We start from the raw sequence: 13,265 nt of genomic DNA on the forward strand, positions 1-13,265 counted from the left end.
GCTGTACAAAGCAGCATGCAGCTGCCTCAGAAAAATTACGAGTAGAACAACCAGGTGACCCAGCAGTTCCGCTTCTGGGTCTTTATCTAAAGGGTACACCCACAGGCTCTGGAAGAGACGCCCGCCCTCCCATGTCCATGGCAGCAGCATCGGCAGTAGCCGCCGTGAGGGGCAGCCTGAGCGTCCACCAGCGGGTGAACGGACAAACCAAGGTGCATGCGCAATGGAATGTGGCTCAGTGTGAGGACCGAGGGCGTCCTGCTGTTCTCGACCATGTGGGTGGGCACAGAGAGCGTCGTGTTGAGTGACATACGTCAGGATGGAAGACAAAGACTGCACGGCATCGCTTGTCTGTACAATCTAAAAAAAAAATCAGACTCCCAGTCTGGGCACAGGCCTGGGTTGTGGGCCAGGTCCCCAGTGGGGGGCGCATGAGAGGCAACCACACACTGATGTTTCTCTCCCTCCGTTCTCCTTCCATTTCCCTCTCTCTAAAAATGAATAAATAAAATATTTAAAAACAACAAAAAAAGAGACTCCTAGAAACCGTGTAGAAACATAGTTGCAGGGGGCTGGGGCAGGGGTGGGGCTGTGGGTGGGGAAGGCTGGGGAAGGGCTGGTGCCCAGCTCTGCGGCGAGTGAGGTCTGAGGACTGAGATGGCGACCCCGTGCCGTGCCGTGTGCTCAGAGAGGAGGGCTTCAGTGTCTTCACCAAAAATAGACAGACCAGGGACAGCTAGCCGACGGGTGCGTTCACTAAGCGTGTGGAGAGAGTCTTTTCACCGTTTTAAGAAAAAAGTTTTCACCCTGGGTGGCGTAGCTCAGTGGATTGAGCATGGACTGGGAACCAAAGTGTCACAGGTTCGATTCCCAGTCAGGGCAGATGCCTGGGTTGCAGGCCATGACCCCCAGCAACCGCACATTGATGTTTCTCTCTCTCTCTCCCTCCCTTCCCTCTCTAAAAATAAATAAATAAAATCTTAAAAAAAAGAAAGAAAGCAAACTCTTTAAAAAAAAGTTTTCAATTTCATTGTATTTTCTAACAATTAAGGAAAGAGCAGAAAAACACACAGCAGATAACACGTGGGTGAGGGGCTGGAGAAGCCCACGCCGGCTTTTCACCAGGGACCCCAGTCCATCGTGTGCCGGACGGGTCACCTTCCGCACTAGCTCGGTGACCCTGTGTGTGAGTCTTTGTGGGATGCACAGTCTTGGTGCTCTCGGGTAGATGCCTGGAAGATGCAGTTTTTGGTCACAGGGGACATTTATGTTGATCTTTTCAGGAAAATTCCAAACCGTCTTCCACAGCGGCTGCATTTTACACTTCCTCCAGGGCCCCCACTCCTCCGCCTCCCACACTGGTTGCCTGGCGCTTTGATTCGGGCCTCCCGGGGGGTGAGGTGACGCTGCAGGGTGGCTTTGGTTTGCATTTCCCTGGTGACTGACGCTGTCCAGCACCTTTTTGTGGGTTTGTGACCACTCTTTTGCATTCCGTGGTCAAGTGTCTATTCAAATACTTTGCTCGTTTTAAATGTGGGTTACTCACCTTCAGTTGAAAGAATTCTTTATATGTTCTGCTTACAAGTCCTTAACCAGATATAAAATTTGCAAGTATTTTCTCACAGTCCGTGGCTTGCCTTTTTATTTTCTTAATAGTCTCTTTAGAAAGTACAAAAGCTTTGCACTCTAGTGAAGTACAATTTATAAACTTTCTCTTATCAATCACTTTTGGTGACATAGCTAAGAAATCTATGTCTAACCCAATAGCATGAAGGTTTTGTCCAATGTTTTCTTCTAAGAGTTTCACAGTTTTACTTTTAGGTTTAAAATCAATCTTCAGCCCTGGCTGGAGTAGCTCAGTGGATTGAGTTCTGGCCTGAGAACCAAAAGGGTCGCTGGTTGGATTCCCAGTCAGGGCACATGCCTGGATTGTGGGCCAGGTCCCCTGTAGGGGGCGCTTGAGAGGCAACTGATTGATGTTTCTCTCCCTCTCTTTCTCCCTCCCCTCTTCTCTCTCTGAAAAATAAATAAACAGAGTCTTTAAAAAATAAAGGGTACCTTGAGTTAATTGTGAGTGCAGTGCGGGTGGGTTAGGAGCCTGTGTCACAGCCCTCTGTGTTGGAAACACGGCGTTTCCTCCCTGACCTGCCCGGCACCTGTGTCAGAAGCCGCCTGCTGTAGATGGCAGGCTTTATTCATGAGCTCTCCGTTCTGTCCATTGGTCTGTTTGTCCTCCTGCCAGTAACACGCCGTCTTGATGACTGTAGCTTTGCGGTAAGTTTCGACACCGGAAAGTGCCCATTCCTCCACCTCCTGCACGTGGCACCCGACATTTGGGTTCTAACTGTGGTCACGTTGAAGATGACTTTGGCTATTCTGGGGCCTCACGTGGCATTTCCATGTGAGTGTGAAGGTCAGCTTGTCAGTTTTTGAAACCAAAATGTTTTGCCTGTGGACGTTTGCACTGAATCTGTAGATCGATTTGGCAATGATGACGTCTTAGCCATACCGAGTCTTCTGATATCTTTCCATTTATTTAGATGTTCTTTAACTCCTCTCAGTTATGTGTTGTAGTTTTCAATGTGTAAGTCTTGTACTTCTTTGTTAAGTTTATTCTTCCATGTTTTATTCTATTTCCAATGGAGTTACTTCCCTAATTTCAGTTTCGGGCTGTTCACTGCGAGTGTATGGAAACGCCACCCGCTCCAGCAGAGCGGCCCGGTGCCCCTGCGGAGCTCCGCCATGGGCTTCAGAAGCCCGGTGTGTACTCCCGGGGGTGTTCCGCACGCGCAGATGCAGGCCCTGGGAAGGAAGACAGCGGGGTCACGCCTGTTTTTCTCCCCCCACCCCGGAATCCCGCTGCTTCTCTCGGCGCTTCAGAGAGGGAGACTGTGGCCAGACACACAGACTCATTCCCGATGCCTGGGCGCACGCTCGGTGTTGGGCATCCTCCGTGAGCTCTGCGTCTGCGCAGAGGGGTCCCTCTTACGCTGCAGTCAGGCGAACACTGTCTGTGGGCTCCTCGTCCTTCCGCGTGACGACTGGGGACGGGACAGCACGAGGGCGTCTTCACTCAATCCACAGAGCATGGTTGTGTCACCTGTCCTTGCCGTTGCTCACAGTGCAGAGACTTCCGGTCATTTCCATGGGCTGCAGATGGACCACGGGATTGACTTCCTTTTTGTTTTTTAAAAGATTTTATTTATTTATTTATTTATTTATTTATTTATTTATTTATTTTTTAGAGAGGGGAAGGGAAGGAGAAAGAGGGGGAGAGAAACAACGTGTGGCTGCCTTTCACATGCCCCCTACTGGGGACCTGGCCCGCAACCCAGCCATGTGCCCTGACTGGGAATCAAACCAGTGACCCTTTGGTTCGCAGGTCGGCGCTCAGTCCACTGAGGCACACCAGCCAGGGCTCATGGTACTGACTTCTGAGTAACTGAGTTTTGCTCTCATTTCTCCCTTTGCAGGGACTTAAAGCCTGAGAACATCCTGCTGGACGACTCTGGTGAGTGAACCTGTCTGGTGTGGCGCACAGACTGTGTTGCGAGGGACCCGGGCACAGGAGGGGGACGTGGGCCCAGGGGTCGGCGCAGTCAGAGACGACAACAGAAACAAGGGGGTGCACGTTCCTCTGAGGACAGAGTCTGGGTGACACGGTCTCTCCCCGCTTAGACAGGCAGCCGCTGCCAGTGCACGGGGCTGGACAAGCCGCACCGGTCAGGCGTCGTTGCTGTGTCAGCGCGTGACCGCGCACACCCTTGTGGGAGGGGAGTTGTCGGAGGTGACGTTTGGCTGGGAGGTGCGTGGCCACCGAGCAGAGAGCACGAGGCAAGGCCAGCGGACTCCGACAGGAGAGGGCAGGGCCAACGGCAGGAACCCAGAGGCAAACCTGGGGCTCAGTCGGTGCCCAGGTGCCCGGCGGGCCTGCCTGCCTGCCAAGTGCTTTCCTGCCTGGGGTCCTGTTGGGTGTGAGACAGCCCCCGAGAGGGATGGGAAGAAGCCCCGTGTACGGGGGCCAGGGTCTGGAAGCACAGTGGTGCCTCGGTCCTCGCCATTAGTTCGTTCCGGCACTCGTCACCAGTGCCACACCAAGGAGTAGCGAGCAATGAAGCATTTTCTCTCTCGGGGTGGCGTTGTGACTCCTGCGGGTTCTAGCAAGGGCGACGAGTCCCGAGCAAGTGCCGAGTGCTGAGACATTTTTTCTCGTCCAAGCGAGGCGAGTGCAGGGCGTGATGAGCTCTGAGGCCGAGGGCACTGAGGTGTGCCTGTGTCTCGCCAGGTCATGCCCACAGCTCCTGGCTCCTGGCCTGTGGTCCACTCCTGTTTGTTCTCTTCTTCTTCTTCTGGCCCCAGCCCCGGCCCCAGCCCCTGAGGCTCATTCCCTGTGCTGTGCCGCCAGCCAGTGCGGATCAGGGCGGCTTTGGAAAGGGGCGGTGTCCGCGGTGTGCAGAGGGGAGCGCTCGCCGACATGCGGCACAGTGTTCATGGGAAAAGAGTGTGGTGCTGAGCAGGGCGCAGGACGCTGCCTGTTTGGGGAAGAAGGGGCAACAGTGCGGAGTCTGCCGGCTTGTCTGCACGAGAGGGCGGGCGGGCCCCGAGGCCCGTGAGAGTGACGGCGGCACCGGGGAGCGCTCTCCCCTGATCGCTTCTGGGCTTGGGGAGTTTTGAGTGTCATTCCCTTTTTGCAAGCAGACTAACAAGAGGCGGCGTCTCTGGGTACTGTCGCCGTGTTACTGTCCTTTACGCACCGGCTCACCTTCCAGGACTGAGAGAAGATGGACAAAACCTCGTTTGCTTTTCTTGATTAAGGAGACTTTTAATCTCTTATTCCTCTCTTCCTACTGTTTTAATTTAAAAAAATATACTTCAGTTTCTCTGATTTAAAAAGTGCAGTGGATTTTGGGAGTTTTCCTATCATGCAGTTGAGATTCCTGAGGACCACTTTCCACCAACAAGCCAGGGGAGACAGAGCGGCATGATTCTCTGCAAACACATCTCCGTGTTCCTCCCAGACAACTTGTTAGGCTAAGTTTGGTTTGTAAGGGGGAGCTTACCTTTGTGGTGGCCCCGGGTGAGGGAAGCTGGCTGGCTCTCCGCGGCGTCGTGAGGCACGTTTACCCTGTGGCCCTCCTGCATGTCTCAGCACTCTCCTGCCAGTGTGTAAATTAAGGGAGCCTTGGCTTACGAAATTCATCTGGTGGCAGCGATAATAAAGAAAACTATCATGCTTCAATTTCCTGTAGAAGAGGCTTCAGTTTTATGAAATAGAGATATTCCTAAAAAGTCAGATAGTGAGTTCTTATAAAAACCATTAGCAGTTTTAAAAAAGACTTTATTTACTTTTAGAGAGAGGAGGAAGGAAGGAGAAAAAGGGAGAGAGAGTACAATGTGTGGGAGAAGCATTGATTGGTTGCCTCTCACGTGTCCCTTGAACCCAGGCACGTGCTCTGACTGGGAATCAAACCGGTGACCCTTCGGTTAGCAGGCCGGTGCTCAATCCATTGAGCCGCACCAGCCAGGGCAAAAAATATTTATTTAGTCCTCACCAAAGGATATGTTTATTGAGTTGAAAGAGAGACAGAAAGAGAGAAAGAGAGAGACAGAGAGAGAGAGAGAGACAGAGAGAGAGAGAGAGACACCAATGAAAGAGAGAAACATCAATCGGTTGCTTCTCATATGTGCCCCGACTGGGGATGGAACCCACAACCTTTTGGTGCATGGGGACAACACTCCAACCCACTGGGCTGCCCAGCGAGGGTGGGGTCTCTCTCTTCGTGGTGTTCAGGCTGGCCCGCAGTGTGGTCAGCTGGCCTGTCCCCTGTGCAGTTCCCGTCAGCCGCTCAGTCGGTGGCCGGACAGTCAGTGTGGAGGCCCTCGTGCCACGGGGGTGTGCAATGACACGCCACTTCCCTTGTTCCTTCCGCGCCTACTTGTTGGGTCCATCTGTAAAAAAAGAACTTTGAAAGAACTTTCATCAGCACTTGCTTGCGTGTGTTTCAGGAAAATCGAGCGAAGCGCTGGAACATGACCTCCCTTTATTCTCACTGCTCAGAACACCGTGTTAGTTAGCTTTCTGTCCCTCTCCAGGACGACCAAGAAGTGCTTGTTTTTCTGTTTTGCTATCGCTGTAAGCCGGTGGGTTTTACCACTCCGATGTGCTTCATCCATCGAAGTTGTTCTTTCCGACATTTGGATCGCCCCATCTCTGGCCGGCTGGCGTCCCGTAGACTCGGAGGCCTCCCGTGCTCGCCACTGCGGAGATGTGCGGGGCTGCCGTGCGCGTGTGCGGAGGCCTGGAGCCAAGCATTTCTCCAGGGGGCCCCGAACCTCTGGGTGGAAAGTGGCATCGTGAGCCCCGCTGGGCGCCGAGGTGGCGCTGCTGCTGGCAGCCGACCTTCCTAGGCTTTTTCAGTGGACAGAGACAATGTGTTTTATCTTTTCTAAGAAAATATTCATCATGGGTTCATATTGATATTCCCAGTTTTTATTTAATGTCTTTATTTCACGTTTGTGTTTTTCTCCTAGTGCTGAAAATATTGGTTCCTAATGACATTAGCATACAGTGTTTTTCTCCACTTTGCTTTTAAAATATGTGACCGAGATCACTCTCCCACACTGAGTGGAGGTCCCCCGGGTCCCTGGCCCGGCCGCCTGGTACGGAGTCACAGAAGCAGGGTGCTGGGTGGAAGGACAGATCCACGCAGTCCCACCAGGCTCCTCCCGAGGGCGCCGTGCGGGTCTGCACCCTCTCCAGCAGGGACGGGTCTGCCTGCTTCCCTGCACCACGCCCGCAGGCCATGTTCTCAAATTCGGAGTTTTCGTCAGTTTTTCAGTAGCTTTACCGTTCACTTCTCAGTATAAAAATCACTTTTTAAAAGAAAAATGAGGCAAAGGAACTTAAACTTTCACAACCTGCGTGTGCTCTACTTAAAGAGAAGGCACGTAACACTGCCTTGTCCGGGGAGTTCTGTGTGGAAGGAGGAAGCCGAGCTGTGCCGGCAAGTGGCAGAGCTGGGACTCAACCCCAGGCCGTGTGGCTCCGGAGTCTGCGCTCACCCTTCACCTCCGGCCTCCGGGGATGGGCGCGCGCTCAGGGCACGACGGGGTCTGTGAGGGGTGCAGCCCGAGGCCAAGGTCCGTTTTCCAGTCTCGAGTGTAACGCAGACGGGAACTGTTTGGGTGCCTGGGAGGGCTGCCAGCCGGCGGTCTGCGGTGGGGGGGCCTCCCGGTCCACGACCAGGCGTCGGCCTCAGGCCCGCTGCCCGTGGAGCGGAACGCCCTGGGTGGCGCTTCAGTGAGTGTGGGGCAGCTGTGCGTGACTTCAGATTCCAGGGTGTCTGAGTGTGGACTGCTGTCACGCCCGCCCGCGTCTGCAGATGGTCCTTCCCATTTCGTGTTGTCCGCGCGGCAGCCCGTGCCCCTGTGATCTGTGTCCTGTGTTTGAACACACGCAGGACACATCCGGATTTCCGATCTCGGGTTAGCCTTGGAGATCCCGGAAGGGGAGATGGTTCGAGGAAGAGTCGGCACCGTCGGCTACATGGGTACGTAGAAGACCCCTTCGGCGGCCCTTCTGCTTTCTGTCCAGGTGCCCGGGTCCTCAGAACCCAGAGAAATTCAAGTGCAAAGGCACCCAGAGTCAGTCCTACCTGAGGCACAGGTGTGGCGTTTGAAGTCCTCCCGTCCGCTCCCCTCCTGGGGGGACTGAGGCCTGTGGACGTCTCGTGGCTGCCTGAAGGCAGGGTTGGGACCGGGCAAGCCTCCTCACTCTGCTGCCGCCGCCCCCGCGCGCCCTGGCCTCGCAGACCCCTCCTGAGCTTGTGTCCCCTGGTTATTCCAAAGCCTTGGGTCAGCCCCAGAGGAGTGCCCTCACAGCTCTGGCGGGGAAGCCAGCCCGACCCCAGGGTGGCCTCCTGCAGCAGTCCGCATGACCCTCTGTTTCTGCTGTCACCTGCCGCTGCGGGCCTGCCTACGCTAGGGACTGAGGCCGTTGCCCGGGGCACCCAGGGCGCCCGGGGCTGCGGTTCTGGGTGCGTGGAGGGAGCTCCCGTCCCAGCTGTCATTCTGAGGGATTCGGTTCACGCTCAGGAACAGTGCGGTTTCCGGTGCCCGCCGTAGTGAGCTGTAACCCACACCCCGTAAAGCCCGGCAGTCCGAAGTGCGCCGTCCTGTGGATCCCAGAGTATTCCTGGCAGTGTGCCACCACCACTACCGCCACCACCCGTCCCCAAACATTTCCGTCACCTCACACGAGAGCCGCGGTGCCCGTCAGCAGTCGCTCCCCGTTCGTCACCTCCCACCCCCAGCCCTGCAGCCGCTAAGCTGCTTCCTGTGCCCGAGCACTGGGCGAGGTGCCCGCTTCACAGGACGCGGCGGCGCGCCGGCCAGCCTGTGCCTGGCTCTCGCGCCTAGCGCCGTGTGTGGGTCCACCCGTGTCACGCCAAACGTTGAAATCATAGTGTGTTGCTTGGAACTGATGACAAGAAAATGGAAAACTAAAATTTAACTTGAATTTCCTGTATTTGTCACGTAGCTCCTGAAGTTGTCGATAACGAAAACTATACGTTTAGTCCTGACTGGTGGGGACTTGGCTGTCTGATGTATGAAATGATTCAGGGACATTCTCCATTCAGAAAGTTCAAAGAGAGAGTCCAGCGGGATGAGGTGGATCGGCGCGTGAAGAAGGACACCGAGGAGTATTCCGAGAAGTTTTCGGAGGACGCCAAGTCCATCTGCAGGATGGTGGGTCTGGCTCCTGGTGGGTGGGGAGTCTGGCTTCTCGGGGGCTTGAGAGAGGCCGCCAGCGGCGGCCCTGCCCGCGGCGCCCCGACTTCAGTGCCGGCGGCGGGGCTCCCTCTCAAGGCAGACAGGGCCGTAGGGACGGTCCGGACGTCATCTGGGAGCAGGACGTAACTGGGTTTCTGATGCGGCAGAGCAAAGCGGAGTGGACTGCGTGGTCTGCCTGCCTTCTTGGAGATGCTGCTGGGTGGGAGGAAGGGCGGCACCGAGGCCTCGCCCCTCTTGTCAGAGCGCAGCTGGGCCTCCTGTCCCCGACAGGCTTCCCGGGAAACTGGACGTGAAGCGGAATCTCCAGCGTGTTTGGGAGCAGGAGGGTTTGCTCTCGCCCGTGTTTCTTTCCCCTTTAGCTGGCTGCCAGGGCCTGCCCTGTCGTCACCCTGACCGGCCTGCCGTGGGCCTGCCTGTGTTCCAGGGTCCGGGGCCCAGCAACCCGTGGGTCACGGTGGGGAGATGAGCCTCCTGGGACTCGGCCAGGCTTGCCCCCACGTGCCCTTGGGGTGCACAGGGGCCCCTTTCTTTCGCTCGGGGTCCATGACTGCGCAGGCCCAAAGGGCTGGAAGGAGCCTCTTTGTCACGTCAGCCGGTACTCAGCTGCTCCGTGCACGTTTCTTCACTCACTTTCCTGTGTGAGCGTCTGTGAGCATCGCCTGCGGGACTGTCCCGGACATGGGGGACCCAGCAGCGAGCAGAGCTGGCAAGGACGCCCGTTCCCTGGGACTCGTTCTGCTGCAGGGGTGGTGGGGGGCTGACAGGACGGGGTGTAGACTGCCAGGCACTGGGGGGAAGGGGGAAGGGAGAGGGGTCCATGGGGCCCCGGGAAGGCAGGGTTCTGAGGGGGATGTGCTGGAAGAGACTGCAAGGATGGGTGGAGGGAAGCCAGCCAGGGCTTCGAAGATGTTCCAGAGAGGGGGCAGTCACAGGCGGGTGAGGACAGGGAGGTGGTGCCTGCAGGGCTTCGTGTGGGGCGTCCAGGCCGTGCGGGGAGGGGAGGAGGGCGGGTGCCCGGAAAGAGTGTCGGTGCTGCGTGACGGTGCTTGTGCAGCGGGAGCTTGTGACTGCCCTTCAGTGGCTTCCGTTCTCAGAGGTCATCGGGGTGCAGGGAGCTGCTAGAGGTGTGCCTGGAGGTGAAGGAAGCTGAGGGTGGCCCTGGGAGCATCAGAGGCCCGTGTAATTTAAATTAAGGGGGTTGATTATGTGTCATGCTCCTGTCACGCAAATCAGTGTGTTGGCGTCATGGTTCCATCTTGCCAGAGTAGCGACACTGGGGAATATGCAGAGGAAGCTGTTGGAAATGAGGCCGAGAAGGGCTCGCTCGTCACGAAGAGTCAAGGTGTGACCCACAGAGAGCGGCAGGGTCAGGACGGAGGACCAGGTCCCCGGGGAGGTGGCATGTCGGGTCCCTGGCAGGCACACCTGCTGATGAAGTGCATCGGCATCACTGGAGTTGATAGTAGTCGGAGAGTAATTATTTCGGGTTCCCTCTCCTTGCATTTCAGTGTGCAGGCGGCACATGTTAGCTGCCTGGGATCGGGGCCTCTTCCCACTTGTTCTGCTTGGAGCTGACAGGGTTTGGTCGGCGCCTCCCTGTTTGGTCACATGCTGTCCAAGCTGTGCTTTATGTGCACTGGTAAATGCTGACTGTGTGCTTGCTGCACTCCGATGGGACTGCAGGAGTGTGAAACTATGAGTCAGAAGCAGAGATGCCCCCAGGAGCTCCCAGGTTTGCAGCAGGTCTGCAACAAACCAACATAAAAATAACCGTAGTAAAATGCAGTTAAGCTGGAAACAGAATGTGCCTTGGCCTTTGATTTACGTTCAGAGAAGCAATGGGTGCTGGCTGTGAGTTTGGCCAGGGGTCAGCAAACTTTTCTGGGCGGGGCCAGGTGGGCAGTATTACTTAGGCCTCACAGCTCTCTCTGCCTTTGCAGCGCAGAGCAGCAGCGGTCCCAGCTGAGCCCGGGCCGCCGTGCAGGATGCAGCCTGGGCTGCAGCTTCCAGCCCCGTCTGCACGGTGTTTTCCAGCTCTGGGTCTTTCCTGTGCTGCTGGGAGCACAGCCGGGTCCTTCTGGTCAATTGTAACTGTGGGGGAGGGCCTTTGTGAGTTTCTGACAATTCTAAACACGCTAGGGAGGAATACCTTTGAAAGAGCTAATTTCTATTAACTTTCAGAATACTCACTTTCTAGAACTAGGCTTGCTAAATGTTTGCAGAGCTGAGACCCCTAGTGATCTACTTAATGAATAGATTAAAATGGTTTCTAAATACAACTTAGCATTCAAGTGGTATCTCTGAAGCACTCGGCAGTTTTTTAAAAAATTCCCCTCATTTTTTATGGTAAGGATTTACTTAGCCAACTCCTTTTTTATTGACAGCTCAAAGGAGATCTTTTGTTTCACTGCCTTTGAAGCATCACATATTCTAAACTAGTAAAATCTGAATTAATGAAGTTCAGTCAATACTTTGAAATTGGAGTGACTGTATTTCTTTTTTAACTATTTTATTTATTTTTAGAGAGAGGGGAAGGGAAAGAGAGAGACAGAAACATCAATGTTTGGTTGCTGCTAGAGTGCCTCCTACTGGGGATGTGGCCCTCAACCCAAGCATGTGCTCTAGACTGGGAATAGAACCAGCAACTCTGGTTTGCAGGCCCGCGCTCAATCCACTGAGCCACGCCAGCCGGGGCTATTTTTCTTTTCTTTTCTTTTTTAATGTATTTTATTGATTATGCTATTACAGTTGTCCCATTTCCCCGCTTCCCTCCCCTCCACCCTGTACCCCCTCTCCCACCCACGTTCTCCCCCTTTAGTTCATGTCCATGTGTCATACTTATGAGTTCTTTAGCTTCTACATTTCCCGTACTATTCTTGCCCTCCCCCTATCTATTTTCAACCTACATTCTATGCTACTTATTCTCTATACCTTTTCCCCCTCTCCCCTCCTCCCCCTCTCCCACTCCCCTGCTGCTAGCCCTCCATTTCTGTGGTTCTGTTCCTGTTCTAGTTGTTTACTTAGTTTCTTTTGGTTTTGCTTTAGGTTTGGTTGTTAATAATTGTGTTTGCTGTCCTTTTACTATACATGTCTTTATCTTTTTTTCTTAGATAAGTCCCTTTAGCATTTCATAAAATAAGGGCTTGGTGATGATGAACTCCTTTAACTTGACCTTATCTGAAAAGCACTTTATCTGCCCTTCCATTCTAAATGAGAGCTTTGCTGGATAGAGCAATCTGGGATGTAGGTCCTTGTCTTTCATGACTTGGAATATTTCTTTCCAGCCCCTTCTTGCCTGTAAGGTCTCTTTGGAGAAATCAGCTGACAGTCTGATGGGAACTCCTTTGTAGGTTACTGTCCCCTTATCTCTTGCTGCTTCTAGGATTCTCTCCTTCATATTTTACCTTGGCTAATGTAATTATGATGTGCCTTGGTGTGTTTCTTCTTGGGTCCAACTTCTTTGGGGCTCTCTGAGCTTCTTGGATTTCTTGGAAGACTGTTTCCTTTGCCAGATTGGGGAAGTTCTCCTTTATTATTTGTTCAAATACGTGCTCAATCTGTTGCTTTTCTCCTTCCCATTCTGGTACCCCTATAATTCGGATGTTGGAACATTTAAAGGTGTCCTGGATGCTCTTAAGCTTTTCCTCGATTTTTTGAATTCTTATTTCATCATCCTTTCCTGCTTGGTTGATTCTATCTTCCTTCTGGTCCACTGTGTTGTTTTGAGACTCAGATTCCTTCCTTTCACTATTGGCTCTCCTCCGCGTATCTTCCTGCATCCCTTTTATGGTAACCTGCATCCTTTCATCTATATTGCGCCCAAAATTAACCAATTCCGTGAGCTTTCTGATCACCAGTGTTTTGAACTGTGCATCTGACAGATTGGCTATTTCTTGGTCGCTCAAAAGAATGAGTCCTGGGGGACTGATCTGCTCTGTTGGAAACATGTCTTATGTCTTTCCCTGTCTCTCCTTTTTTTTTTTTTTTTTTCCAGTCTGGTCGCTCTTGTTACGGTGGGGCACGGAGCCTTAGGTGTTCATCGGGGCTGGGCACTCCGGTTGCTAGATTGTGACGTTATATGTGGGGGCGGGGGCAGGAGGGAACAATGTGGTAGTTCCATTCTCCTGGGCTCAGACCCTTCTTTGGGATCCTGGGCTTTGAGCTCTGCCCTGGTCCACAATCGCTGCCTCACTGGGTCCCCCAGCCGCAGCTTGCGTACTCAGGGATCACCGCTGCGTTCTTGCGCCCCGGATGGCCGTCACGCTGATTTTCCGCCAAATTTTCCCCGACCTCCGTGTGCCGCCGACCCGCGCCAGCCCCGCGCCCGCCCGGCTTGTCATCTCCTACCAGTCTGGATGTATGGGTCTACTTCAACTTCTTGGCTGTCCAACTTCCATTCAGATAAATCCTCTGTCAGTTCTGAGTGATATTCTGTCTGTAAATTATTGTTGTTCTAATCTTGGTTGTGCGAG

At 54.0% G+C, this 13,265-nt stretch overlaps 1 protein-coding gene across 1 annotated transcript in view; it reads left to right on the forward strand.

Moving 5' to 3' along the window:
- Nucleotides 1-13,265, forward strand: part of GRK4 (G protein-coupled receptor kinase 4) — a gene marked incomplete at its 5' end in the record, with an annotated part of 37,789 nt that overhangs the window by 20,016 nt on the left and 4,508 nt on the right. Inside the window, 3 exons of the mRNA XM_036018242.1 lie at nt 3,474-3,511; nt 7,461-7,550; nt 8,540-8,748. Coding sequence (XP_035874135.1) covers nt 3,474-3,511; nt 7,461-7,550; nt 8,540-8,748 — 337 coding nt within the window. The remainder of the gene's footprint in view (nt 1-3,473; nt 3,512-7,460; nt 7,551-8,539; nt 8,749-13,265) is intronic.

The sequence above is a fragment of the Phyllostomus discolor genome, chromosome 1, assembly GCF_004126475.2.
Source record: "Phyllostomus discolor isolate MPI-MPIP mPhyDis1 chromosome 1, mPhyDis1.pri.v3, whole genome shotgun sequence".
In the NCBI taxonomy this organism is placed as follows: Eukaryota; Metazoa; Chordata; class Mammalia; order Chiroptera; family Phyllostomidae; genus Phyllostomus; species Phyllostomus discolor.